Below are 25,180 nucleotides of genomic sequence, written 5' to 3' on the forward strand. Positions count from 1 at the left end.
GTTTCATGTCAAGATTTAACAGTCCACAACACCACGTGTTACACAGAACAATATGCTGCTTTCTTCAGCTTCTTGGCAGGTTAAATAAGCTAGCACTGATGTACAAGGCTGCTCGAATTGTTTTTCCCAAATTAAGGACTTCAAAGCTGGTTCAGTTATAGCTCTACACAACCTTTTTTGTCCTCAGTATAGATATATCGTTGTAAGAGAATGCTATTACCTTCTGAAGAAAGAATTCAATTTTCTACTCCCCCAGAATTGTGGTTTGTTTTTATTGGTGGGTTGCTTTTGTTTTCTTTTAACCCAACTTAGACATTGGAGAGGGATTTATTTAATATTTGAGGCAGTTCACTGGTGGGAAAGAATGGGCTTGAAAAGTACAGAATGATGTTTGCAATAACATTATGGGGAAGTAGCTTCCAAACTCTTCCTGCCTTTTGGTCAGACTTGAGCATCCAATTCCCAAGTAGCATTAAAAATTGCAGCCTGTAAGGTCAGTGCCTGTAAATGCCAAAGTGTATGGCTGTTCAGATGTCCTGGATTCTATTAGCTGTATGTTGTTGTTCAGAACAAGAAAAGAAGCTATTGCAACTCTATGGAAATATACAATTAACTTTGGGTTTACTTTAACATTTAAAGACTGCATTATAGGGCATAGAAAATGCTTTTAGGACAACTTTTTACATTCTGGTTTCAGTAACAACAATGGAAAAACTCATCTGCTCTCACTGAAGCTGGGTTTTCTCTACTTAAATTTAACTATATATATATATACAATGAAGTAATTCATCAAACATTGGGTTATGATACAGTAGATAAGCATCTTTTAAACTAAATCTTCTCTCAGCCTTGAATAAATTACACGTAACTTGGGGGATTGTCACTTATTTTCATACGGGACTAAGAATTTAGTTTAGAAAAATTAACAGAATATGCTTCACTCTGACCTCTATGAAATAAACTGATGTCACATTTGCTCTTGGATGATACATACCAGGTAACATAAAACAAAACACTATGCTACTTGTTGGCAATTTGGACAAAATTCTGATAATGATTGGGCATGGAAATTGATTTGTTCCAGTGGGGTAGCTCCCCACCAGTTCAAGGTTGAAGGACTTTACTAGACGATTGGTTTTCTTCTTGGGGACTACATGAAGAGCTTTGGAGTTCAAATTGACCCTCTTCCCCAACAGGAAAATTGTATTAACTATGCTAGTAGCATATGAACTCATTATAAGTTGGTTGCTGTCTTGTTAATGAGTATGCTTTATATTTCAGGTTATGGTTTTGTTGACTTTGACAGCCCAGCAGCTGCTCAGAAGGCAGTTTCCGCTTTAAAGGCTAGTGGAGTCCAAGCACAGATGGCAAAGGTGGGTTAAAATACAGTTTTTTCCATTGGCTTAATCAAAAGAAAGATTAGCAATAAATTTTAAGAACTACCGTTCTTACTGCAGGCTTAATGGTTTAAATACATGTTAATTCCTGAAGCAAGTCAATACCTCAAATAGTTTACAGCACCAAGGGTATGAAAGGTTTTATATGCTGCCTGCTTGTTGTTACTGAGGTTATCAGCCTCTCAATTTGGGGATGAATTTTTAAGCACAGCATGGCAAAATTTAACCTTGTGACTTTGTATTCAGTCTTTCTTTTCCCTTCATGAGTAAAATCTAAATCTGGCCGTTCATGATAGGTGTCTTGAAATTCTTATCCAACTCTTTGACAACCTATTTCTGCATCAGGGCAAACCTAAGCATTATTAAAAATAGAGAAATATGATCTTTCTTCTTTTTCTCTCATTTTTACTGACCCCTGCCTCTGAATCAGCTTATTAACCAGAAAGTGATCTTCAGAGCAATGTTTTTTCTGCCTATGTTTCTCAAATCTATAAAATCAGGGAGATGATACATTAGTAATGATTTTGTTATGCATTCTTGTTAGGTCACATGGCCTGGTTCCTGTAGAGTGCCATAAACACTGCTACAAATTTATTAAATAAAGAAAATATTGCCAACATAATCTGTTCATGTAATTCATGGTACCTCTTAAAGCAATTTTACTTTGAAAAATATATTCTAATCAGAAAAAATAATAGTCCAGTAATTAACTAGTAATCTTGGAGGCTTTTTTTTTTAATAAAGTAGTCTGCTGCAGATCTAGCAAATCTTTTATAGTCAGCTATTAGGCATAGATTTTTTTCAGATGAGAGATTTTTCCACAGCTTCTCAGCTGAGGAGAACAGTTAAGCTAACAACATAAAATGTCTTTGGATGAATTCCAGGGCAGCAAAATGGAAACCATATGTTTCATACTTAATGCATGTTTCATTACAGCCATGACACAAACATATATGCTTACTGGAAAACATTTGGTGTGGTGGTGTGTTTTTTTTTTTTTCCTCTTTTTTCCTTCTTCTTATAAGATTTTATGCATGGTTAATAAAGACCTTTTAATCTTTAGTTTTTAAGTGATCACTTTAAAATACACACTGGATTTTTCAAAGCCTCTGTCTGCCAGCTTATGGGTAAGATATCTAGGTAGGAGGGTAGAAAAGACAACGTGAAGTCATGTAAATTCATTTTGCTAATGTACTTTGAGGTTTGATTTAATTGTCGTCAGTAGATGGAGAAGCTCTAATAATTCGGCATAGTAATCTGATTAATAGTTTCTTATTTTTTTCCCACAATATATTTTTCTGACTCATTTCCTCTGACAGTTGCAATATACGTAGAATCATAGAATGGCTTGGGTTGGAAAGGACCTTAAGATCTACTAGTTCCAGCACCCCTGCCATGGGGCAGGGCCACCTCCCACCAGACCGTGTCGCCCAAGGCTTTGTCCAATCTGGCCTTGAGCACTGCCAGGGATGTAGCATTTACTGCTTCTTTGGGCAACCTGTTTCAGTGCCTCCTCACCCTCATAGTGAAGAGCTTCTTCCTTATATCTAACCTGAACTTCCCCCCTGTTTAAATCTGAACCTGTTATCCCTTGTCCTGTCACTACAGTCCCTAATGAAGAGTCCCTCTCCAGCATCGTTGTAGGCCCCCTTCAGATGCTGGAAGGCTGCTATGAAGTCTCCACGCAGCCTTCTCTTCTCCAGACTGAACAAGCTCAACTTTCTCAGCCTATCTTCATACGGGAGGTGCTCCAGTCCCCTGATCATCCTCGTGGCCCTCCTCTGGACTTGTTCCAACAGTTCCATGTCCTTTTTATGTTGAGGACACCAGAACTGCACGCAATACTCCAGGTGAGGTCTCATGAGAGCAGAGCAGAGGGGCAGGATCACCTCCTTTGACCTGCTGGTCACGCTCCTTTTGATGCAGCCCAGGATACAGTTGGCTTTCTGGGCTGCAAGCGCACACTGAAGCCTGCTCATGTTCTTTTTCTCATCAACCAACACCCCCAAGTCCTTCTCCACAGGGCTGCTCTGAATCTCTTCTCTGCCCAACCTGTAGCTGTGCCTGGGATTGCTCCGACCCAGGTGTAGGACCTTGCACTTGGCATGGTTAAACTTCATGAGGTTGGCATCAGCCCACCTCACAAGCGTGTTGAGGTCTCTCTGGATGGCATTCCTTCCCTCCAGCGTATCAACCGAACCACACAGCTTGGTGTCATCTGCAAACTTGCTGAGGGTGCGCTCAATCCCACTGTCCAAGTCAGCGACAAAGATGCTGAACAGGCTCAGTCCCAACACCGACCCCTGAGGGATACCACTTGTTTCCAGTCTTCAGTTGGACATTGAGCCATTGACCACAAATCTTTACGTACGACCATCCAGCCAGTTCTTTATCCACCAAGTGATCCATCTGTGAAATTGATGTCTCCAGTTTAGAGATAAGGATGTCATGCGGGACAGTGTTGAACGCTGTTGTTGTGGTTTAAGCCCAGCCGGCAACCCAGAACCACGCACCAATTCATTCACTCCCCTCCACTTCCTCCCCCTGCTCCTAGAGGGATGAGGAGGAGAATTGAAAGAATGTAACTCCCACGGGTTGCGATAAGAACGGTTCAGTAACTAAGGTATAACACAAATCACTGCTGCTACCACCAATAATAATAATGATAAGGGAAACAACAAGGGAAGAGAATACAACCACTCAGCATCCACTGACCAATACCCAGCCTGACCTGAGCAGTGATCCCACCCTTCCGGGTAACTGCCCCCAGTTTATATACTGGGCATGACGTGCTGTGGTATGGAATACCTCTTTGGCTACCTTGGGTCAGGTGTCCTGTCTCTGCTTCCTCCTGGCTTCTCCTCCTCCCTGGCAGAGCATGAGGCTCAGAAAGTCCTTGATCGGAGTAAACATTATTGAGCAGCAACTAAAAACATCGGTGTTTTCAGCGCTGTTCCCAGGCTGATACAGTCAAAACAGTCAAAAACACAGCACTGCACCAGCTACTAAGGAGGAGAAAAATGACCGCTACTGCTGAACCCAGCAGGACAGCTGTGTATGTGTGTTGTTGCAATATAGTTAATATTTCTTTCTGTCAGCATTAATGAAAAAATGTGCACCATAATACCTGACAGTTTTGGTTGATTTTTCTTACAGTGTATCAGGCCTGGTGACCTTTGGGAAATCTGTAACTATAAAGTTTGCATTCCAGTGAAACTGGTTGTTCTGCTTCTAAACATTGGAAGTGTGTTTGAGTTAATAAAAAGAACAACCCCAAACTAACCCAATGAACAGAACCACAACAAACGGTCACAACACAAGTGACTAAGAGCTATTTTTTTTTTTTTTTGCCTTTTGTCTATTTTGAGCCATTGGATTTTAATTATTTTTTTTTTCTCCTGGGCAGTGCTGATCTGCTTTTGTCCAAAAAATCCTGTCTTCACTTGGATGCTCCAAGCTGGGAAGTGTCAGTCACTTACAGTTGTTTTGGCAAGATTAGCAAATTAGACTTTTCACATGCAAGACACTACACAAACACAAGCTAACTTCTACATTTAATAATCTGTCCTTTTATGTGTTCTCACCTGTGCCCTGCGTAGTCTTCTTGCAGTGAAACTGCTCAAGCTTAAGCCTGAGTATCACAGAGAAGGATTGGGAGGACAGTATCTCAGATGTCTGGCTGACAGATTTCCTTACTGACCATTATGACTGCTTCAGTCTCAAAGAGAAATAAATGCCTGTTGGCAGGATTTGTCTGTGGGAAGGCGTTGTTGTTATGCTATGCCCAGGGTTTCAGCCAACATGATGGCTTCTCGGTATTCTTGCCCTCCTCCCAGACGTGGTGGTAGTCCCTGACCTGCAACAACTGAGGGGATAGGAAAATGTTATTGCTGAAGCCTTGTTCTGACTCTGGCTGCTGTAAAGCCCTTTTTGCAGTGTCTTTCTGTAGCTGTAGGTTAGTCAGTTAAAAATTACATCAGCAAGTTCATTTGTAAATCCTAGTTTAGTAGCAGTGGTTCAGATTATACCTATTCAAATCTTTGTTATTTCATTTGTGGAGATAACTTCAAATATTTTACTGTGTGAGCTTTTCCTATCCATGGTGTAAGATCATGCTGTACTTGGCAGTCTGGTTTCAAGTTGGTCTGACTCCAGAAAAATCTAGTCTCAGCCGCTATGTTTCTGCTATTGCTGAGCAGTCAGGAGGGTCTGGGGCCTGAGATGTGCCTTCAGGCCAAATCCTGATAAATCTGTTCCAGGGGGATCACTGCTGGTGACACCTCAGGGGATGTCACAATGATGGTGTCAGTGAAAGAACACAGTGTCAGATGACTGCCACTGCTCAGGAGACATTATGTCTTCAGTTATTCTCCTTTTTCTGGATCTGAATTGGGAGTGCTTGACTAAGATGAAACAACTTGAACTGTTTTGATCTGTGCTGTATAACAGTATCTTCCCACTGAAAGGGAAACGCCTGCAACAATTCCTGTTGGTCAGATAATGCTGTGGAGAGCTTACGTAAGATGATACTGCATTGCCAGGGCATGGGAATAGCTTTTGGATGGAAATTTAAACTAGAAATACTGGGCTGTTGCCTTTCTTCTCCCTTCCAGTTGACTATTACCAGTGTTCAGTCTTGTCAGAGTGTATAAGCGGCAGCAGGAAGGGATCAGGAGGTGATGTGAGCTATTGGTAGCCAGCTTGCTTCAGTACCTAGTACAAAACCAATAGCCTGTATGTTACTACAGACATGAGGTACGGAAAGAGAAGATACATGTCTTTCAAGACTGTTGTAATTTCTAAACTAGTAAGTAACTAGTGAGTGTATAATTTTTATTTTCATTCATTTTAGTTTCTTGAAATTTCTTTAACGTAATTAAGTTCTTTGATTATAAACCAGTAGTAATGGGTTAAAAAGCTCCTATTTTGCAGAGTTTAGATAAGCTTAATTAATAGTATTGAAAAGCTCTGCCCATTTTCTTTAGTAGAAAAGTTGTAGTTGGAAGATAGATGCATAGAAAAAAATCTATTGCATATTGGTATTTTGAATGAAGATTTAAAAAAACCTGAGGATCTGTAAGGGATGTTTTGGAGATAGTGAGGTCTAAATGGTATAGACATCTGAGACATCATTTAAATTCTTATGTGTTTTTGACCTTGAACTTAACATAAGGCATTTAGTTTTCAGGTGTAGCTCTGCCTCATCAAATGGTATTCAGCTGAGCTCAACTGTAGTTACTTAAGAAACTGTTTCAGGTGATTTGAAAAGTGGCCCTTTAAGATGAAAGGTTGAATATTATTCTTGTTCTTCTGAATGCAAACTAATGTGTAAATATAAAAAGTAAAATGAATTACTGAATAAGAATAGTTAATAGAAATATTAGAAGAACTATATTTTTTATCTAGCAGACTGAAGCCAAGAGGAGAATGATTGTGTTTGCAGCCCAGATAAAGTCAAATGGAGAATATCGATGTTGTACTGACAGCAATGTAGGGATATGCAAGCCAGCTAGAATACCAGCCTGTGGCAGCTCAGAGTTCAAATGCTAAATTTCCTTCCTGGCATGGCAGTGACATTTGCATAGCCATATTGTCTAGTTCGTGATAGGGTAACAGGTTTCTGAGATAAATAGTGAAAGGCTTGTACTAAAACTGTTCTACATATGGAGTTACCATATTTTCAAAGAGCTTGTAATGTACTTTGGGCATCACAAGAAGGATTAATGTACATTCCTGTGTTCTCACAACTGTATATCAGCTGTGTCCTTAAAATTGGTATAGTGTCCTCCCTTTAAAATGCTTTAACCATGCAAGTCAGCACAACTGATAGACTCAATGAGCCTGATCCTCCAGACTAAGTTGTTGAAGACATTACCCTCTTTCATGTCTTCTCTGTTCTCTCTCAATGAGATTTTTAGTTCATCTCTATGTAAAACTTTAAGATTGTTAGAATCATTTGTAACTAAAGTGATATTAATTCTTTTCCAATTTGTGTTTTTCTATTTTTTTTTTCTCTACAGAAGCACATGCTTACCTTTAGTAAATATATGCTACTTATAATAGAACCCATGACAGTAGTATATGGACATGGAAGATTTCTGTGGTCAATGAAACTCATTAATTTGAGCCAAGGAATGCTGTTCTGTGTACTAATGTGTGTTTTGAGGGGAAGACTCATTGTTTATGCATTCAAAGATTTCCCCACAGCTGCCCATTTTTAGGACTCAGGGCTTCAGATTTATAATATTACAATTTCCTCCTCCTTAAGGTCTTTATTTCCACTGACACAATTAAGTATGCTTTTGCTTATATTGTATCAGTTCCCACAGTAACAAATCACTAATTTTCTAATTTAAGAAATCACAAATTTTCACAGTAACAAAACACTATTTTCAGGTATTTTAGGTTTGTGCAAAAAATTAGGGCCATCTTCAGAACTGTTTCATATTCAAATTGTGTCAGAAGAATGGCTGCAATAACAATGCACAGTATATTATACCATGGTTATTGACCCTTCTGCCATTCTTAAGAACAATTTCTGTTGTGGAGAGTAGTCTCTTGGCCCTGAAAGTAACAGATCAAACTCCAAAACTCATTACATGAGGGTGGTTTTCAGTCTGTGATAAACATTAGCCCATTGCCTGAGTTTCTGTTCATCCTCCAGAACCTAGAGATGACATAAATTTGTAATCTTTGTATTTTTTACTATTGGTTACAAATGCAGAACTGTGAAGCACTCTCCATGGGCTTGTAGCTTGATCTTTCTTTCCAATTAAGTTCAATGCAGGAGCATTCTTTTTATATTCTATGATTACTTTAGATAAGCATATGCTTTTGCCAAGCATATTTGGAAAAGATGAATGCCTTAGTATAAAGTGTGAGTTGCACAGCACGTTTGGGGGCTTCTGGGGAGGGAAAGGCTGCTTAGCCACTTGTCCTCATCTCAGTAACAGAAATCAAGACTTTTCCACAGCTATTAAACATAATGCTTCAAAGGCAGTCATCCTTTATGCCACTGATGAAGAACATTGTTTTGAGTTAGCAAAAATGAGAAATAGCTAACTTTTGTGGCTTTTAATAATGTATTGTGTTTTGTACTTGTCTTCACTGTGGCAACTTTCTAGGTACCAGTTTTCATTCCTACAGAGTAAAATAAGAAAATAAGTTTAGGTTACCATGGTAGCTAGTGCACTTTAACTGGTGAAGGTAGGCATAATGCAATTGTTTTATTCTGCAGCTGGGCTTCTGAATGCCAAAGAACACATGCTAGGCAAACAGGAGCTAACACAAGCAGATTTCAAAAGTGCTTTTCAGCAGTTGTCTTGTAAGAAGAGTTTTCTTTCCACCTAGTTTATAATGCTTTCTGTAGGTAGTAGAATTAAAACCTACTGTAATAAAATTTTAACAAAATAATCAATTTTCCTCTTTTTATTTGTAAAAACTCTTAAAAGTCATTATAAAATAAATGGAAAGTAATCCAAATTTTGCTTACCTGGAGAATAAATGACCATTTCAGGAGTTGCATGTGTATTAAAAAAGACAGGTAACAACCACTTCTCTTGAGTACACAGCTCCAACCCACAGTCTTATCTCAGTTCCTAAGCAGTGCTGTGGCTTGTTCAGATGAGGGTCCAGTGCCCTGTTATGAAGCGTGGTGGCATCATTCAGTTTCCTATGGAAAACACAGGCATCAGTGATCAACATGTAGAGCTCCCAGGGAGCACCTTGGTGCCCTTTGAGGAAGGGAAAACAAGAATATCAAGGATTAAAAAGGGAATGTATGACTGCAGTGGTAGTCTGATTGCAAATCTGAACATGGTGCTTATTGTCGTTAAAAATGCCTTTTCATACAGTTCTTACCCCTCTTTGGAATACAGATGTGCCTATGAAAAGAAATTAAAATGTTTAGTTTATTCATCATATGGAGTGTTTATGCAGTCCTGGAGAACAAGTGAAGATTATGGTAGTGATTTTTTCCCTTGAATTGTCTTGTTAACAGTCTGTGGTCAGGCAGTATTAAAACTGTGGCTAAAACAGACGTATTTCAGGGAGACACAGGCCAATTGTAATTTTTAAAGTAGTTTCTATAGGAAGGCAGACAAGCATTTAATGCCTATCAGCCAGGATCTTCCATGCTGTGAGCGGTGCCTCGTCACATGTTTCTGAATGGCTGTGTGTTCACTCTGACCTTACACAGAGCAAGAGAAAACAGATGTCGTATCATTTTGCCAAGTTTCTTGCTTGCAGTTTAGGAACGGTTCCACACGCACAGGGAGGTTTTTGTTAATTTCTTTCAGATGATGGTAGAGCATTTTGCATTATTTAAGACTCCTGATAACCTCTTTCTACAGAAATGAATATTAGCACTTGATTATTCCTATCCCTTTTATGAGAAGTACTGTGTCTTGTTGTCAGCTTATTAAGTTAGTGTTGTAAGTGCTTTTTAGAAAGAAGTGCATTAATCTGCAAGAGCACTGTTCTGCATCTTCATATTATTATGTTCTGCTAGAACTCTAGAGGCATAGCTAAAGGTGATGGAAACTTGATGAGAATTGCTAAAACCAAGACTTCCTAGCTTCCTCACTAAAATGGATGCTTACAGTAGCCCACAAATTCCCTGACATTGCCCATATTCTGCAAATATTGAGCATTTTCAGCAACTTTCAGGAACTGCTGAAAGTTCTGTTAACTGGGGAAACCCTGTGTGACTTATGAAGACTCTCAAAATAAGCAATTATCCTAAATAATGTAGAATTAAAAATAAAGAACCACCAAACCCTCAATGGTTCAGTGGTCTTTATTTTAATGTTAGCTTGCTACCCTGGTGTAGGAAGCTGTGAATTGACTCCAGTAATTCTTTTTGATAATTCCCTTAAATTGGTACAAACATTTTCAAGAGATACAGGATTTATAAGATGAAAGCAATTTCTATGATTTCATGAATTTTAAGCCCAGGAGAAAAACTCTACCTTTGAAAGCACTTAATTACAGTGGATGGGTAAGGTTTGAGTTGAGTCATGTTTGCAGATATTTCTGCCAGTTTCATTTTTTTGTGGAGTTCCAGACTAAGAGTTAGAAACTTGGCTATCAAAGGAATTATTTTCTCTTCTGAAACAGAACTGAAATAACCATGTGAATTAAACTATGGTGAGGCAAGTTTCGGTAAGGAAGGAAGTCACAGTACTTAATGTATTAAACTGCTGTTTGCCAGGGAGATGGGGGGACAAGTTAAAGAGTTTGTCTCTCTCCTAACTTCCTGAATTTTTAACTGTTTAACCATTTTTGATGCCAAAATCTTGTATAAAAGCAAACATCTGTTTGTAGGGTGCCTTTTGTGTAAGACAGGATAAAGATGCATGGGGAGTCTTAGTTGTGGTTGCCATTTGGAATTCAGCTTGGAAATCTAGCATGTTCTAAGGGGAAGGAAGTTGCTTGCTGCTTATGATCTCCCAAAATGTACCCAGATAGCTGTTTTAAGGTTTAGTAGTCTTGTGATGACAGAAGCTGCACAGTGACGTAAGTAATTAATGACAGGAGGTGTTTGGCACATTAAGAATTTTTCCACTGCCAAACTATATAAATTTTCAAATGCAGTCTAGAAAGAGTTCAGCCTTGCTTTAGATGTACCCCAACAGCACTATCCCACTGTTGTAAATGAACTTTTTAGAGATGGCAGGGTTTTTTTGTTTTGTTTCGTTTGTTCGGCTTTTTCCCTGCAAAGCGAAGAAGTGGATTGTGGATTAATTTGATCTATCCTGACCTAGTTGGAGTTGATGATCCATATGAGTCCCTTCCAACTTGAGAGAGTCTGTGACTCTGATTTGTCCCTGTAGCTGAACTGCTGCTGCTCCCCAGGATGGCTGTGGGTTTGCTCCTGCAGTGCAGGCACAACCCTGTTGCACTGTGGAATGTGTTTGTTGGCATTTCAACTACTTTGTCCTGGGAGAATTGCAGATGAATGAAATTTCAACTCATATTCAAGGATTTCAGTTTGACATCCTTATCCACTGGCAGCTTTTTTGCTCCTCTTCTCCCATATCTGCCATCTTACGGGTTCTAGCTATGGATATATGTAAAAGTATTTTCAAGCTTCTCTTTTTCCACTGTGGTCAGTATGTCCTGTCGAAGGATCAAAAGCAGAAATAACTGAATCCCTGGTAGAATTCAGGCTGTAATAGACTGCGACATAGAGGAAGGATCCAGAAAGCAAAGTAAGTCCTTTCCAGTCACTTGTTCAAAACCCAGTAGTTGCTAATGCAAAATATGTATTGTTAAATGGGCCACAAGTCAGATTTTTCCATCACAATATACTTTCTGTTCAGAGAAAGCAATTTCTTTACAACAATTTCCTCAGATGCACTTCTTTCTGACCCCCCCCCCCCCCCCCCCGCTGCCCTGTTCCTAAGGGATTTGCAATGTAGGTTAGTGGTAAAGTTGACAATGGTCTTTCAAAGTAGAGCATTCCCTTCTCACACAGTGCTGTTACTTGATTTTTATGGCATGAAGTTTCCTTTGCTAGATGCATAGGTACAAGAATTAAGCTTCCCAGCATGTGTGGAAGAAGATCTTCATGTTTTAACCATGAATTGTCATAGGTCTTTCTGTCCCTTTTGGAAAGGAAAACTCATGATCTTTCATCCTGAATACAATGTCCGCATAATGCGAGTGTGGTAACCCCCTAGGCTAGAATAGGAGCCCAAGAGGAGTGCAATGTGATCTGCCCAGTTACCTAAATAAAACAGATTGCTCTGACATTCTGCAGTTGACAGTTTCTTTCTCTATTAGGTGTTTCTGAATGTAAGCATTTATTTCTTGCATGCAAATTACATTTTTATTAGTGTGAATAAAATGGGGCATTTTTTTTATCTCTCCCAATGTTGTTAGGCTTTTTAATGAGAACATTTTTATAATGTAATTTAGACCTTTTGTTATTATAGAATAAAAACATGAGCAAATTAGATTAAAATATGCAAGGGGTCTGATTTCCCAGCTTGTAGGTTTAGGTTATTTAGAGAAGTTTTAAGGTATTTGTGTGCAATGCATTTTACAGCTTATAAGAAGAAGTAAAGAATTTTTTTTCCTTTCAAATAATACTTAGAGTTTCAGATAATTATGCTATAGCTACAAATGCAATTTTATAATACCCATGGCTGAAAGCTCCTTATAAAGCTTTTGCTAATAGTGCTCATTAAAGTAGGAGGGAAGCCTGCGTATCTCAAGGTGCAAAACAAAACTGGCTAATACAGTCAAAGCAACAAACTAATTCCAAAAATGTGAAAGCTGTCTTCATTTCAGATTCCTTCCTGAGGAAATTTGAATTGTGTATAACATAGATTTTCACTCATGGTTGAACACTCCCCAGCAAGAAGTGTTAATGTCAGCTGTGGCCTCACAGTGAATCCATTTTCTTGTCTTTCTGCTGATTTTTCTAACTTGAAAAAGAAGTCAGATACTGTAAGATAATTTAAATCACAAACCTTTGTGCGTACTGTGTAAATTCAGTATTATTATGGGAGGAGGGATATTTCCAGTAGATACCAAAAGGAAAAACATACATGATAGTCAAGTGCCATTTGCGATGGACTGTAGAGGGACTGATGAGGACAACACTTGACACTTGGAAAAGTTTGTGTTTTCTAAGGTATGTGGGATTTCAGTGTGGCTAGGCATAGCAGATCAGAAAGATGCAATGGGAGCTTGTTTCCCTTTTATAGGTCCTTTGATGCTGAAATTCCGTCAAAAACCTTTACAGAAAACTTCAGAACATTAGCCCTTTCTAGTTCAGTCTCGGAGTAAAAGTGCAAATAGTGAAGGTCCGTAAACATAGAATTTGCTTCCCCATTTTTAAGTTTCATTAGTTTTTGGAACAGAATAGTTCATTTCTATGCCTAAAAGGTGCAATCCTGCCCTCCCCTAGCCCCCAACTCCTTTTCTTTCTTTTTTTCCTAGGGAAAACCAACCCCAACTGAGAGGTGGTATCCAGGATAGCAAGTTACTAAATTATACAATATGCCGCCAATGGCACTGAGATATTGCTGATATAAGGACAGTTTAAGGACAGATTGATACCTAATCTGTATAACAAGGTAGCGTTACCTGTGCAGCTGTAATCAATTTAATAAATGCTTTAATTCCAGTAGGCAAGTGTTGTGGCTTTATTTTTTGTTTTCTGGTTTGATTCGAACATCTTTGTGAGTTACCCCTCTTGTACAGAATGGAAATATGATGAGGACTGTTTCGACCAAATTGTGTTTGTTTCAGATTGTATCACTCCTAATGCCAAAAAGTTCTGCATATAACGCATCCTGATCTGTACCGGGAGCCGCAATGAGGACATCAATGTTTTGCACAACTGTCAGGGCCAAGTCATATAGTTCTGTGTAGCTTAAGAATCTGTTTCATCACATAGCATGGCCAACAGTTAGTAGCATGGGAGAAATGCTTAATCACCACAGCTGGAAAATCTGTAGACCAACACTGGAAATGATAATTTTCAGCAAAAATGTTTCTTTGAGATGGAATTTCATGGCGCATACATAGATCACACAATGTAGATAGCCTAAAATCAGGGGAATGGCAAAGACATGACTGCTTTTATCTCTTCCTTAATCACTCATCTCAAGGCTGCCCTGCTCTGTCATTTTGTCTGTTTCTGTAGAATGGTTTTGGAAGACTTTTGTCTGTATGCATAATGTAAAAGTTAGGTAAAAACTCAAAAACATTATGTGGGAGAAGATGACAGTGTCCCACTCACGTCTGTATCAGTCTATTCTTGTGTCAATATTTTGGCAATGTACATACTCTTGGATGCATTGTTTCCAATATTTTCTCTTTTTCGTTTGGCTCTGGCATTTTTCAGCTCTTTCCACCATTCTTGTATTGCTTTGTCTGCTGATTCCTGTTTGTCTTTTTTTTTTTTTCCTTTTGGGGAAATCTGAAAGACGAAGTTGTAATCCAGACTGTAAACTAGTCAATTATTCACCTTTATCTGCACTTAAAAAATGTTCTTGTCAGCAGTAATAGGAGGAGGGTAGCTTTCTCAGGAATGCTGTAGAGAGTGATTGAAGATGGAGGTCACTAATCCTAGGGAAGAACAGCCTTTTAAAAAGAGGCCTGAGAAGTAAAAATCTATACCAGTAGTAGTTATATGTAATTGTTGTTATATCTTATATTCAAAATATCTTTCCAGTGGCAGCAGTAGTAACAGTTTGCTTTAATTTTCTTTCAGCAACAAGAACAAGACCCAACTAATTTATACATTTCCAATTTGCCGCTTTCAATGGATGAGCAGGAGCTTGAGAACATGCTGAAACCGTTTGGGCAGGTTATCTCTACAAGGATACTGCGGGACTCGAGTGGGACAAGCCGTGGTGTTGGCTTTGCAAGGTATTTCAGTGGCATTAGCCATGCTGGCAGCTTTCTTCCTTTTTTCTTTAATTGAAAAGACAGGAATAGGATAAATTACTGAAAATTATCAATCTTTTAAAGAAAAGTGAGATCTAGATGGGGATACCAGCAGGGTTTTGTTAATTATTCCTTTGGTAAGGCAAATATGGATGTGTCCCATCTTGCTTAGATGGCAAAATCTGAATCTATTGCTCTTAATGGACAGCTATCTAGAGTAAGAGTTCATTCTCTGCTACTTCCTTCTCTTCTCTGTACTTCTCTTTTCTGGTCGATCCCTGAACCAATAAGTAAGAGTTATGCAGTGATTTACAGAGACTTCTTCTGTGACTGTTCTGGCTTTTAAGGCTTGCATTTGAGACAGGAGACTGTAAGGAGGAACCCCTTTCCTCCCACCCCCATCCTTTTTTTTTCCCCTTCATTAGTTACTCTGAGAAAATGAACTCACCATTGCCCTTTGAATGTCAGCTCTTCGAATTTTCTGGCTCATTAACATGTTGTCATCTGAGAAAGAAAATATTTTCGTTCACTTACGGTAAATCTCACCTTAAAATATTTGCCAGCTCGGTCAAATATCTCTCCCAAATCAACAAGAACAAATATTTTCTATAAATTAGTAGATACCTCCCACATATTCTGTCTGTGTGAGCTTACTTTTTCTCTAGTTAACTCAGTTATTTGTTCTGGGGTCTCTTGATCAGAGCCTTTTCTGTGCCTTTCTAGTATTTTTCTCTCTTTAAGTCCTGCTTTAAGCATAGCATGACAATCAAAATTTGGAGGCTTTAGTTTGGGTATTTCTATCATCAAATATAGGGGCATTGAGTCTTTTCTCCCTAAACTTGCTTACTAACTGTCTTGAATCAGTGGTATTTTAAGAATGGTTTTATTTTAATATACCCAGAAGAGTTTTAGAATTGTGTGTCAAAGTCCAAAAGACTTGTGTGTATCCAAAACCTCACTTGTATTAAAGACTTTAAAAGTGATTATAGTATTTTCTCAATAGGTTCTGTATTATGCATTGGTTTATATATATGTATAAACTTGGTTATTTTTGTACACATATTTATGCACATAAGTTATAGAGTGAGGATTTGCTGTCATAGCTAATAAGAATTTCTCCCCTTCTGCAAGCTAGGTATTGGAATATTTTTGGGTAACTACTAGTTCAAGTTAAAATTGTCCCAAGAAACATGCAGTCATTAAGTAAAGATTTTAATTTCTTGCCTTTGGGAGCATTTTCTTAGGTTAATAAGCAGTAATGTATTTTATCAAGTCCAAGCTTGAGTCTGAAGCTGAATCATATTGTTTGTTCCATGGAAGACAAAAAAAAACAAACAAACAAAAAAAAGTTTGATGCAGATCCAACGATCCGAAACTTGTGAAAATTCCCTAGAAGGTATTTTTGAAACCATGAGGAAAACTTCTTGCTCAGTCTGGCATTTTGATGATTTTGGTTGCTGTCTGTGACTGTATTTTTGACAGCCTGTGCAGAAGGGCTATCGGAATTAAAATGGTGCCAAAACTTCATAATTTTTAGTACTGCTGCTTTGCTGCTGAGGTCATTGGCCTAATTTGTGGAACTGGATTACAGAACTTAACGAACAAATAGAAAGGAATACCGGTTCAGTATTATCCAAGCATCATCTTGCAGACAGCTGCAAAATATATTCTTCTTTTAAAATAAACTTTGTTACACTTGCATGTCTCAGTCATCTATTGCAACTTAGTCCAGGCTGGCAGTTAGAACTGACAAGTCTACACTGCAGTGCAAGGATGTAGCTGCAGCCTATGGAGCCGCTCCCAGATTAGCCGTAGCTCACCAGTAGTCCACCCAGCCTACTAAGTCTGGTTTTCACAACATAAGCACACAAACCTGTTCAGGATCCTGGATGAATTCTTGGTAGCTGTCACACATTTTCTGTTACTGGTACCTATTTTGAAGGTAACTTGGAGACAATTAAATAAGAGACAGATACATCATTTAGTTGGAATGATACCTATAAGGTAAAAACTGCAAAGGCAGTTTGGGTCATGCTGTCAGGCATGTTTATATTTGTGTTTATTACTTTTAAACCATGCACACACTTCAGAATCCTTGGCAAAAGTGGCATTAATGTTTGTTGTATATATCATAGACTCTTAAGGATTCAGCTGTGGGTGATTGTGAATCAGTCTTTGCTTCCTTCAAGACAGCATAGGTAATTTGTACTATAGCTGTCTAAGTCACGTTTTGCCTAATTTCTAAGTAAATAAAGGTATTGTATTGACTTGGGCCTCAGATTGCATTAAAACGTTAATGGAGTTTAGTTCTCCCTCTCTGAAGTTGTGTATTCTTAGAAGGCATCTTCTCTATTGCTCATACATGGGAAAGCAAGCCACAAAATGAAGCAAGAAAAAGCAAGAAATGTGCTTTAAAAAATCACAAACATGGAAATCTGGATGAGTGTTTAATTTATGCAAATTATTCTTTATTTTCTTAGGATGGAGTCAACAGAAAAATGTGAAGCAGTGATTGCTCATTTTAATGGAAAATTCATAAAGACACCAGCAGGAGTTTCTGGTATGTTGCATACATTTCTAACAAGATGTATGAATGGGTTACAGCTTGTGGAGTGGAAGCCTGATTGTTTATCTGGCTTCTCATTCGGAAACAGACTTATTAAAATTAAACTGTGTCTTGTTGGATGACTGTAATGCTTGCTCACTTGTAACACAGTATATCACTCCTATAAACCTTTTACAGGAATCCAGTAGTGTTCTCTCCTAGCAGAAAGACAAGTGGCTAAGGTGCCTTATAGAATCATAGAATAGTTAGGGTTGGAAAGCCTTAAGCCAGCTATGCACAGCTTTACGTCCTACATTGAAGTCGGGAAACAAGTGTGTGTTGTATGTGTATCAGAACAGAATTTGGCTGATGGTCCATGGACAGGTTCGGTGGGCTTTTGTTTGGTTGGTTGTTTTGGGGTTTTATTTTGTTTTGCTTGTCTGTTTTGGGTTGGTGGGGGTTTTTTGTTTGGATTTTCTTGGGTTTGGGTTTTTTTTGAGAGGCAAAAAATGGACTACTTTTGCTATCTGTTGATTTTTTTTTAAGTAATTTTCAATAAAAGATTTGATTAAAAAAGCATAGATTCTGCAGCAGTGACTTAAGGCCCGGCACTTTCATTCTTTGGGAAGCTGTGACTCTCAAGTCTTACATAGTCTTTGAGATTCTTCAGGACGATTGAAGGGCAGGTCAATGAATGCTACTTCTGGAAATGTTGTGCAAGGCAAAATGCAGAGAAGGTACACAGTGCAATTTTTTTTGTCACACTAAGTTCCTCATCAGTTTGTTTGCTTTGTCAGCATTGTTTCTAAGAGACAAAATGTATTCTATAAACACTTAAAAGTGAGGGAAGGAAATTCAGAGCAGCAGAGTAAAACAGCAAGAAAAGAGGACAATAAAGGAGAAAAGAATACATGCCTGACATTCCAGGCAGCTTTCAGTAACCATTTTATTGAGAATCCCAAGTGGGAAGTTTACAAATTACATTGTTGATGTGGTTGCTGAAGCTGCCTTTATCCCTCTGGTGAAATGTTCTCTGCAGCCAGACCCTGATACCAAGGAGGAGAGCAGTCCTCGGCAGGCAGACAAGAATGTGGCTTGTTTAGTAAAACTACATACATGCCTCATCCCTGAAAGATTACTCCAGTTCAAGGCAGTCTGTTCTGCAGTGGGGATGGAAAGCTGCTGCAGAGCACAGGAAACCACTCCCTTCACCAACACTAATCTAATGCAGGGTTTTGACTTCCCCGTCTTGGCTTTTGCAGACCGTTTGCATTGGTATTGATTGCTGAGATTCTTTAGGTGAAACTCTTTTATACATCGGGGCTGTAACATTTATTTTGCTATTTCATATATTTAGCAATCTGTGTTTTATGAGATGGAAAATCCCTTTAGGGGCAAAGAGATCATAGAACCATTTTCTCTGAATTCTGACTGTGCTCTGATCCACCCTCTGTGATTAATTTTATAGTGCTGCTATGGCTTTGGACCTAAAATAGAAGCATAGAGAAACTAAGAATTCAAATTAACATATAGGGGTTTCTTTTCAATCAGAACCAGTAAAAGAACTGTATCAGAACTCCCTATTAGTGCTTTTTAGGTTACACATTTTTATTTTCAGTTGTATTATTGTGTTCTCAATGAACAAGTTATCAAGCGTGTCATTGCTACTCATGCTGTCTCTGGTGGGCTGTTGCTGAAGTTGGACTTGCACCCTTATATAATCAGGTTCAATGGGGTAGAAATAAGTTGCTGCATGGAATTCTAAGTGCACTTTCTGCATTGTGGAGGAAAGTTTAGCAGTAAAGTCTGAAAAATTAGGGACAATAAATTTGTACAGAACTGGTGGTTGTCAGAAAATGGAAACTAAAGAGGGGTCTGAAGATGTAATCCACCTCATGGACTTTAACTTCTAATGCTTACTTGGCAAAGTATTCACCTAGGCTCTCTTTCTAGAATAGGTAAAGCAGCACACACCTCCAGTGACTGATGTGTCTTCGCTGTCAGCTGTCCTTGTGGTTACAAAGAATTTCTAGATGAGTTGCTCAGAAATAGTTGACTCTCAATGTCTGAAAGTCAGTTGAGATGAGTCACACCTCCATGGTGCTGAAAAGTGCAATAAATAATTAGGTGCATAAGGGTGTTTTGAGAGTCTTTGTTATTAAAGACCATCAATTCTGTTGTATAGGGTACAGCCTCAACTCTGCTTTTCCATGCTGGTGCTGTGAAGTTGAATGGCTTCTTTGAAAGGCTTTTATGCAGTTCAGATTCTTTCTGTAGTTCCTCACCACATCACAAGCATATGTCAAATAATGCAGTCTTTTTAGAGGATGCAGCTTATGCATAATAATATGGTGCAGTTTGCCAGAAAGCAGGGCAGTCATGGGGCATCTGTGGTCTTGGGCTACCTGCAGAGAGAAAAGTGGATATAGTGGGAAAGCTCTTGGACAAAGGTTAGGAAAATGTTTTGAAATAGATTAGCATCCTTCAGGGTTGTAGAGGAGCAAGTTCAAATAAATGCAGAATAAAATCGTAGAACTGGAACTACGTTTAAATTAAAACATTGTGTCCTAGAAACTTGGCTAAGATCAGCAAAGAGAGCTGGCTATAAAAACACTGCTATCAGGATGAGGAGGGTAGGAGAGACTGGCCTGTAATGAGATAGGTGTGGGAGGAAGAACATCTGTTCAACAAAAACAAGCTTTCATAATGTAGCTTTGTTATTTTAATCAAGTTTGGGTTTAAATGGAAGAAGGGGTTAAACACAGTTATAGGAAGCATAGGTGAAACCTGGAGCATGAGAAGATGGAACAGAAAAGCTCTCTGAGAATCTGAGAGAACAGAGGTAGCACGGGGTGGTCACAAAAGTGTTGACTGTAGAATTGAGAGAGTGACTGGGCATTGATGATACTGAGCAAGCTGAACCCAGATGAACAGGCTATTCAGGCTTTATTTCCCTGCTCTATAGTAAGATTAATGAAATACAGTCAATATTTAATATGTCCTCCTTTGTCTTCAGTGAGGAAGAAGGAAGGTTAGCTCAGAGAGCAATTTCAAATGCACTGCAAGTTGGTGTAATCTTAAAACTCCTAGGAGTGGTGTATTAGTTCCACTATTTGTTCTGGTTGGGGTTTGTACTTCCATTATTTAAGTTACTGTAATAGTTTGTTCTGTTTTATGGACTGTGACTTTCTGACCATTTCTCTTAGGACTTTGATTTTTTGTGTTTCATTCTTTTCTCAACTGTATGTTTATTACATGATTGCTATAATATTGAAATAATTTGCATTTAGTTCTACTTTTCTCTTTAAAGAATTATTTTCAGTGAATAATGTGATATTTAAAGCTTTACTATTCTGTGAAATGTGAAGCTCATGACAAGAATTGGAGGAAACAGAGTAGGCTAGTATAAGGGGGTGGGAGGCAGAAGATGAGTAGTGAGGGCAGAGCAGCATTAATAGCCTCCCTCCCCTAAAGGTGATACTTAAAGATGATATTAAAGATGATACTGTCTTTTTATCTTGTGTTGGTCCCATAATGATGATTTTGCTGGGCAAAATCATGAAAGGCATCTCCTCCCTATCACAGCAGCATGATGATATCCGAGAATAATTATATAAACGATTACATGAAGCAGTTGTGCTGTAGAATACCTAAGGTATTTGCAAGTCTGAGTGTGTTTGGTTTTGTTGCATTTAAAATGAAAAATACAGAAGGTTGAAAGCTACAAAAGTTTTATGCCTGTTGTACAGGCTTTATGGGTTAATTAATACTTCTTTTTCCGAGAAATAACCTGAATAATTTTGTTTTAAGGGGTCTAAGGTGGAGGGCATTTTTGATGAGCAGCTCATACCATTTTTGCTTCAGGAATGGTGGGTTATGGTGATGACCCAAAAAGCATAGGTTGTCTGTGAGCCACTCTTCCCACTTATGGTAAGGATATTGGTCACTCAGATTATTATTTTTTTTTTTAGGAGGGTATTTGAAGACAGCTGAGAGAGCCCTGCTTCTGCCTGTTCTCTTGAGTATAGGCTAGGAAGAGGGCCAGCGGGTATGGTGGATACTACTGCTTGAGATTATTCTGTTCCTACTGCAGGAGAGGAGTAAAATGGAGCCTTGAAGTAGTTATTTTGTGGCAGTCATTTTTGAGTGTTCTCTATTTGTTTACCTTTAAAAAGAACACTGGAGATCTCTATATAGCGAATTTAATTTGCTTGACCATAAACTCATATCTCAGTACATTTCACAGATCCTTTAGCAATAATCCGGGAACCATAGACTGAAAACCACTGCTAAAATGTATCAAGAGGTCACAGTGCTGGTGTTACTCTTGATTGTCACACTGAAGGCAGAGAAACCAAAATTTTGTACATTAGATCAAAGATGAGAAGCTTTTACTGCTCTAATTCTCATAGTTCATAATTGCTTCTTAGTTTTAAGAAGCAATGTTGGATAAACCCACTAAAAATATGCTCCTGTGACAAATTATTACACTTTGTGTGAATTATTAAAGAAATGTGGCCCTGAGCACTGCATTTAAGTGAAGATGAGAATGGTAAAGAGTATATATTTAGTTTCTCTTCAAACATACAAAGCTACTGCGATCTTAGGTTGCACAACTTTTTCATTTTGCACAGCTTCTGGCAACAGGTGTACTAGCTGTACAGGCTTGCTCTAGTATTCAAGCAATGTTTTAATGTTAAAATTCAGTAGACTTACATGCTTTGTCACTGGAAAATAAGAAATGAAAGTCACTAAAAGATGCTATTTAATTGCGAACTTATTAAAACAATAGTATTTTAAGACTCTTTTGTTGTATTTATTTAATATCTGAAAGCAGGGTTTATTGAAATGTTTATACAACTGGCCATGTAAAGCTAAGGGTGTAAACGTAAAGTCAGACATAAAAACATCATGTTTTTTTTTCTTGTATATATGTATCATTGTCTCTGCCTGTGGCAGGGGCTGGAACTAGATGGTCTTAAGGTCCTTTCCAACCTTAACCATCCTATGATTCTGTGATTGCCTGGTATATATTTGGGTAGACACTGAACAAAGACTGAATTCTGATCTACACATGTGCATGTGTGTATGACAAGAAGTATTTACTCTGTGGACAAATACTTCATTCACATCTTTCTTCTGTAAAAAAACCCTAGGAGAGGGTGATTTGGAGCAGGAGGAGATGATCAGCACTTTCCAAAGACAGGTTTTAAATCACTGACCTGCTGTTAAAGTGCAGGAAAACTTATGGTTACAGAATGCCTCCATAACAGCCCCTCAACAGAAATCTACAAATCATTGAGAGTGTCTGTTGCTTTTCATTGTCAGTAGAGTTGTCATTCTAAATGTGGTGTCTTAGCTGCTTAGCTTAGCTAGAAGTAAGTCCACTCTAAGTTGTGGCCTTTTACATTGGCCTTTTACATCAGCAGTCTTTTAGTGGTTAATGCAACTCTGAATATTTATACAATGCCTCTCTGTCTTGCACATACAGACAAGTCACTGAATGATTAATGATCCCCTTCATCGCTGAGGCCTGCACACTTCCCAACAATTAAACAATAAAAATGACTCTCCCTTCCTTCCTGGACCACAAAAAAGATTGCTGACTGGTCTGTAGGACTTGTTGGAGTTTTTTGTGTATATATCTATTGTATACGTGTTTGCATGTGCAAGAGAAAGTATGTCACGTATTTGAAAAATAGGAGGGAAGGTAAGCTGAAGAAATAAATTTCAGATTTGAGTTTGAAGAAAGTAAGGGCTACACTCATTCTTCGGTGAGAGGGAGATCAACAGGTCATACTTGGCTCCCATGAAGGTTTATCTCCTTCTCACGACCCTCCCTCTGATGACCATCAGTCATTGTGTTCTGAAAGCAATGAACGCAGTAGTACTCAGGTCACATGTATCAAAGAGCAGCCAAAGACTGGGAGTTAGTTGCAGCAGTTCCTACTATCAGCATTCAGATCTTGAACTGGAATCAGGGAAGGCAAATTCTATAGAGCCTTTTCACAGCAGTTGGCTGTATTAAATAGACGGTCTTCATGGGTTTTTTTTGGAGGGAAGTTGTTTGATTGGTTGTGGTTTTTAACATGAGTTGGAGCTCTTGCGTTTGGCTTGATTTATGGACATAGTGAGGACCAAGAGAAGCTGGAAGATAAGAAAAACAGGGGTTCCCGTGATCAGATCTGTTCTCAGTAAGATGGAGCACTAACTCCCGGCAAATCACAGATGCATGCCTTTTTAATATTTTTGTCATTGCTGCAGGTTTTTGCGTATGCAAAGTCCAATACATGTGGATAATTCTTACTCCGTTTTTTCTTCCTTTTTAAATTTATCAAGAGAGTGTTTACAGAGGACAATAGAAGATGTTTCAACATTTAAAATTTAGCTGGTTTCAGTTATTGACTCAGCAAAAAAAAACATTCTTAAAATATTTTTCTGTGAACATTTTATTCTAACTGTTCGGACAGGTTTACTCCGACTTCTAAAAACAACTGTCTTTGTCTTGAGACAGTGATGGGAAATTTAAGCACAAATAATGTTTTCAAGAAAAGTTTTATCCAATTCACTGTAGTGATTTTTCATGAAAGCATAATGCAACTTCGAATGAAGTATTTACTACCTGTGAGTGCTATAATACAGAATAACAGGGCTAGAAACCTTTAGGTGTTTTCTGACGTCTTTATAAGCCATTCTCATGTCAGTTTCTTTTAACTTCATCCAGTAATTTATAGTGTGTATTTTGGAAGTCACTCATGCTTCCCATAATGCTGGTAGGTTTGAAATAATTTACAGGTAGCCAGAGATGCTCAGTTTGGGGAAGACTTTTTTCATTTAAGGCAGTTAACTTCAGTATTAGATCTCAGCTCTCCCTTTCTGACGGATGGGGTTTTTTTCCATTGTGTAAAATGGAGAGTCAAAACAATTTCAGACCAGACCATGACAGTTCTGCCCCTATTGACTAACATCTGAAATTATCTCCTCTTACTTCAACAGAATTGTATGTGGTTTAAAATGCTGTGTGATATGACCAAGGTTTTTAGGATCTGGCTTTTATAAAGTAATGTCAAATTATCCGTCAGCCTATTGATATGGTACCTTTTCCCCAGTAGAACCAGCGCTAGTGCTTCAGGTATGCCATCCGAAGCCAGGGATGACTTGGCCATTAGTGCTGGTTTTGTGCCAAAATCGTAAAAGTCAAGCTGTTTGCCAGGTTACAAGTCTCTGAGGTTTTCAGTCATCTCTTGTAAGTGCATGCAGAATGAAGAGCACATCAGCTCTTTTTGTTACACAATACAGATATATTAATTTTTTTCTTGGGGGTTTTCTTTTGTGGGTGGCCCTCCCACCGCATGTGTTTACTCTGCATTTGGGAACTTACATGTTTTCAGATCCAGCTGTGTCTGATGAAGGTGTTTCCAAACAGAGAATGACTGGAGGAGTGTCACGGTGAAGCTTAGACAGCTCATGCATCAGGAATTACTGGCAGAGTAGCACTCACATCCAAGTCATAACAGAGCTTCCACCCTGTTATTAGGGAGGGTGTGGTGTGATGTAGCAGAACTGTGCTTCAGCTATAGGTAGTCAGAAACTACTGCAGTTTAAGCTAGTAACAGGGAGATAATACTGTGCAAAGTTTTCTTTTTCTTTAATTTTGATGTTATAAATTGAAATCACTGTCAGGCTTATCTTACGAAAAAGAAAAGGTGATAGATAGCATTTCGAGACAGTATGGACAAAAGCCTTGAAGAATTTCTGGTTTATTGCATGCTCTTTATAGAGCAGAGGTAAAAAGGGAATGGACAGTTGTGGCATTTTTTCAGTGCAAGGTGGC

The 25,180-nt window shown here is 38.5% G+C and overlaps 1 protein-coding gene across 6 annotated transcripts in view; it reads left to right on the top strand.

The window, feature by feature from the left end:
- The window catches only part of RBMS1 (RNA binding motif single stranded interacting protein 1), a 153,488-nt gene that overhangs the window by 109,551 nt on the left and 18,757 nt on the right, over positions 1-25,180 (top strand). For all 6 annotated transcript variants that reach the window (XM_062611071.1, XM_062611070.1, XM_062611073.1 and 3 more), the window contains exons 4-6: positions 1,282-1,373; positions 14,626-14,783; positions 17,282-17,361. In XM_062611071.1, coding sequence (XP_062467055.1) covers positions 1,282-1,373; positions 14,626-14,783; positions 17,282-17,361 — 330 coding nt within the window. The remainder of the gene's footprint in view (positions 1-1,281; positions 1,374-14,625; positions 14,784-17,281; positions 17,362-25,180) is intronic.

Source organism: Pezoporus occidentalis, unplaced genomic scaffold, assembly GCF_034315485.1.
Source record: "Pezoporus occidentalis ecotype Australia unplaced genomic scaffold, CSIRO_AGI_Poc_V1 ctg150, whole genome shotgun sequence".
NCBI classification, from domain to species: domain Eukaryota; kingdom Metazoa; phylum Chordata; class Aves; order Psittaciformes; family Psittacidae; genus Pezoporus; species Pezoporus occidentalis.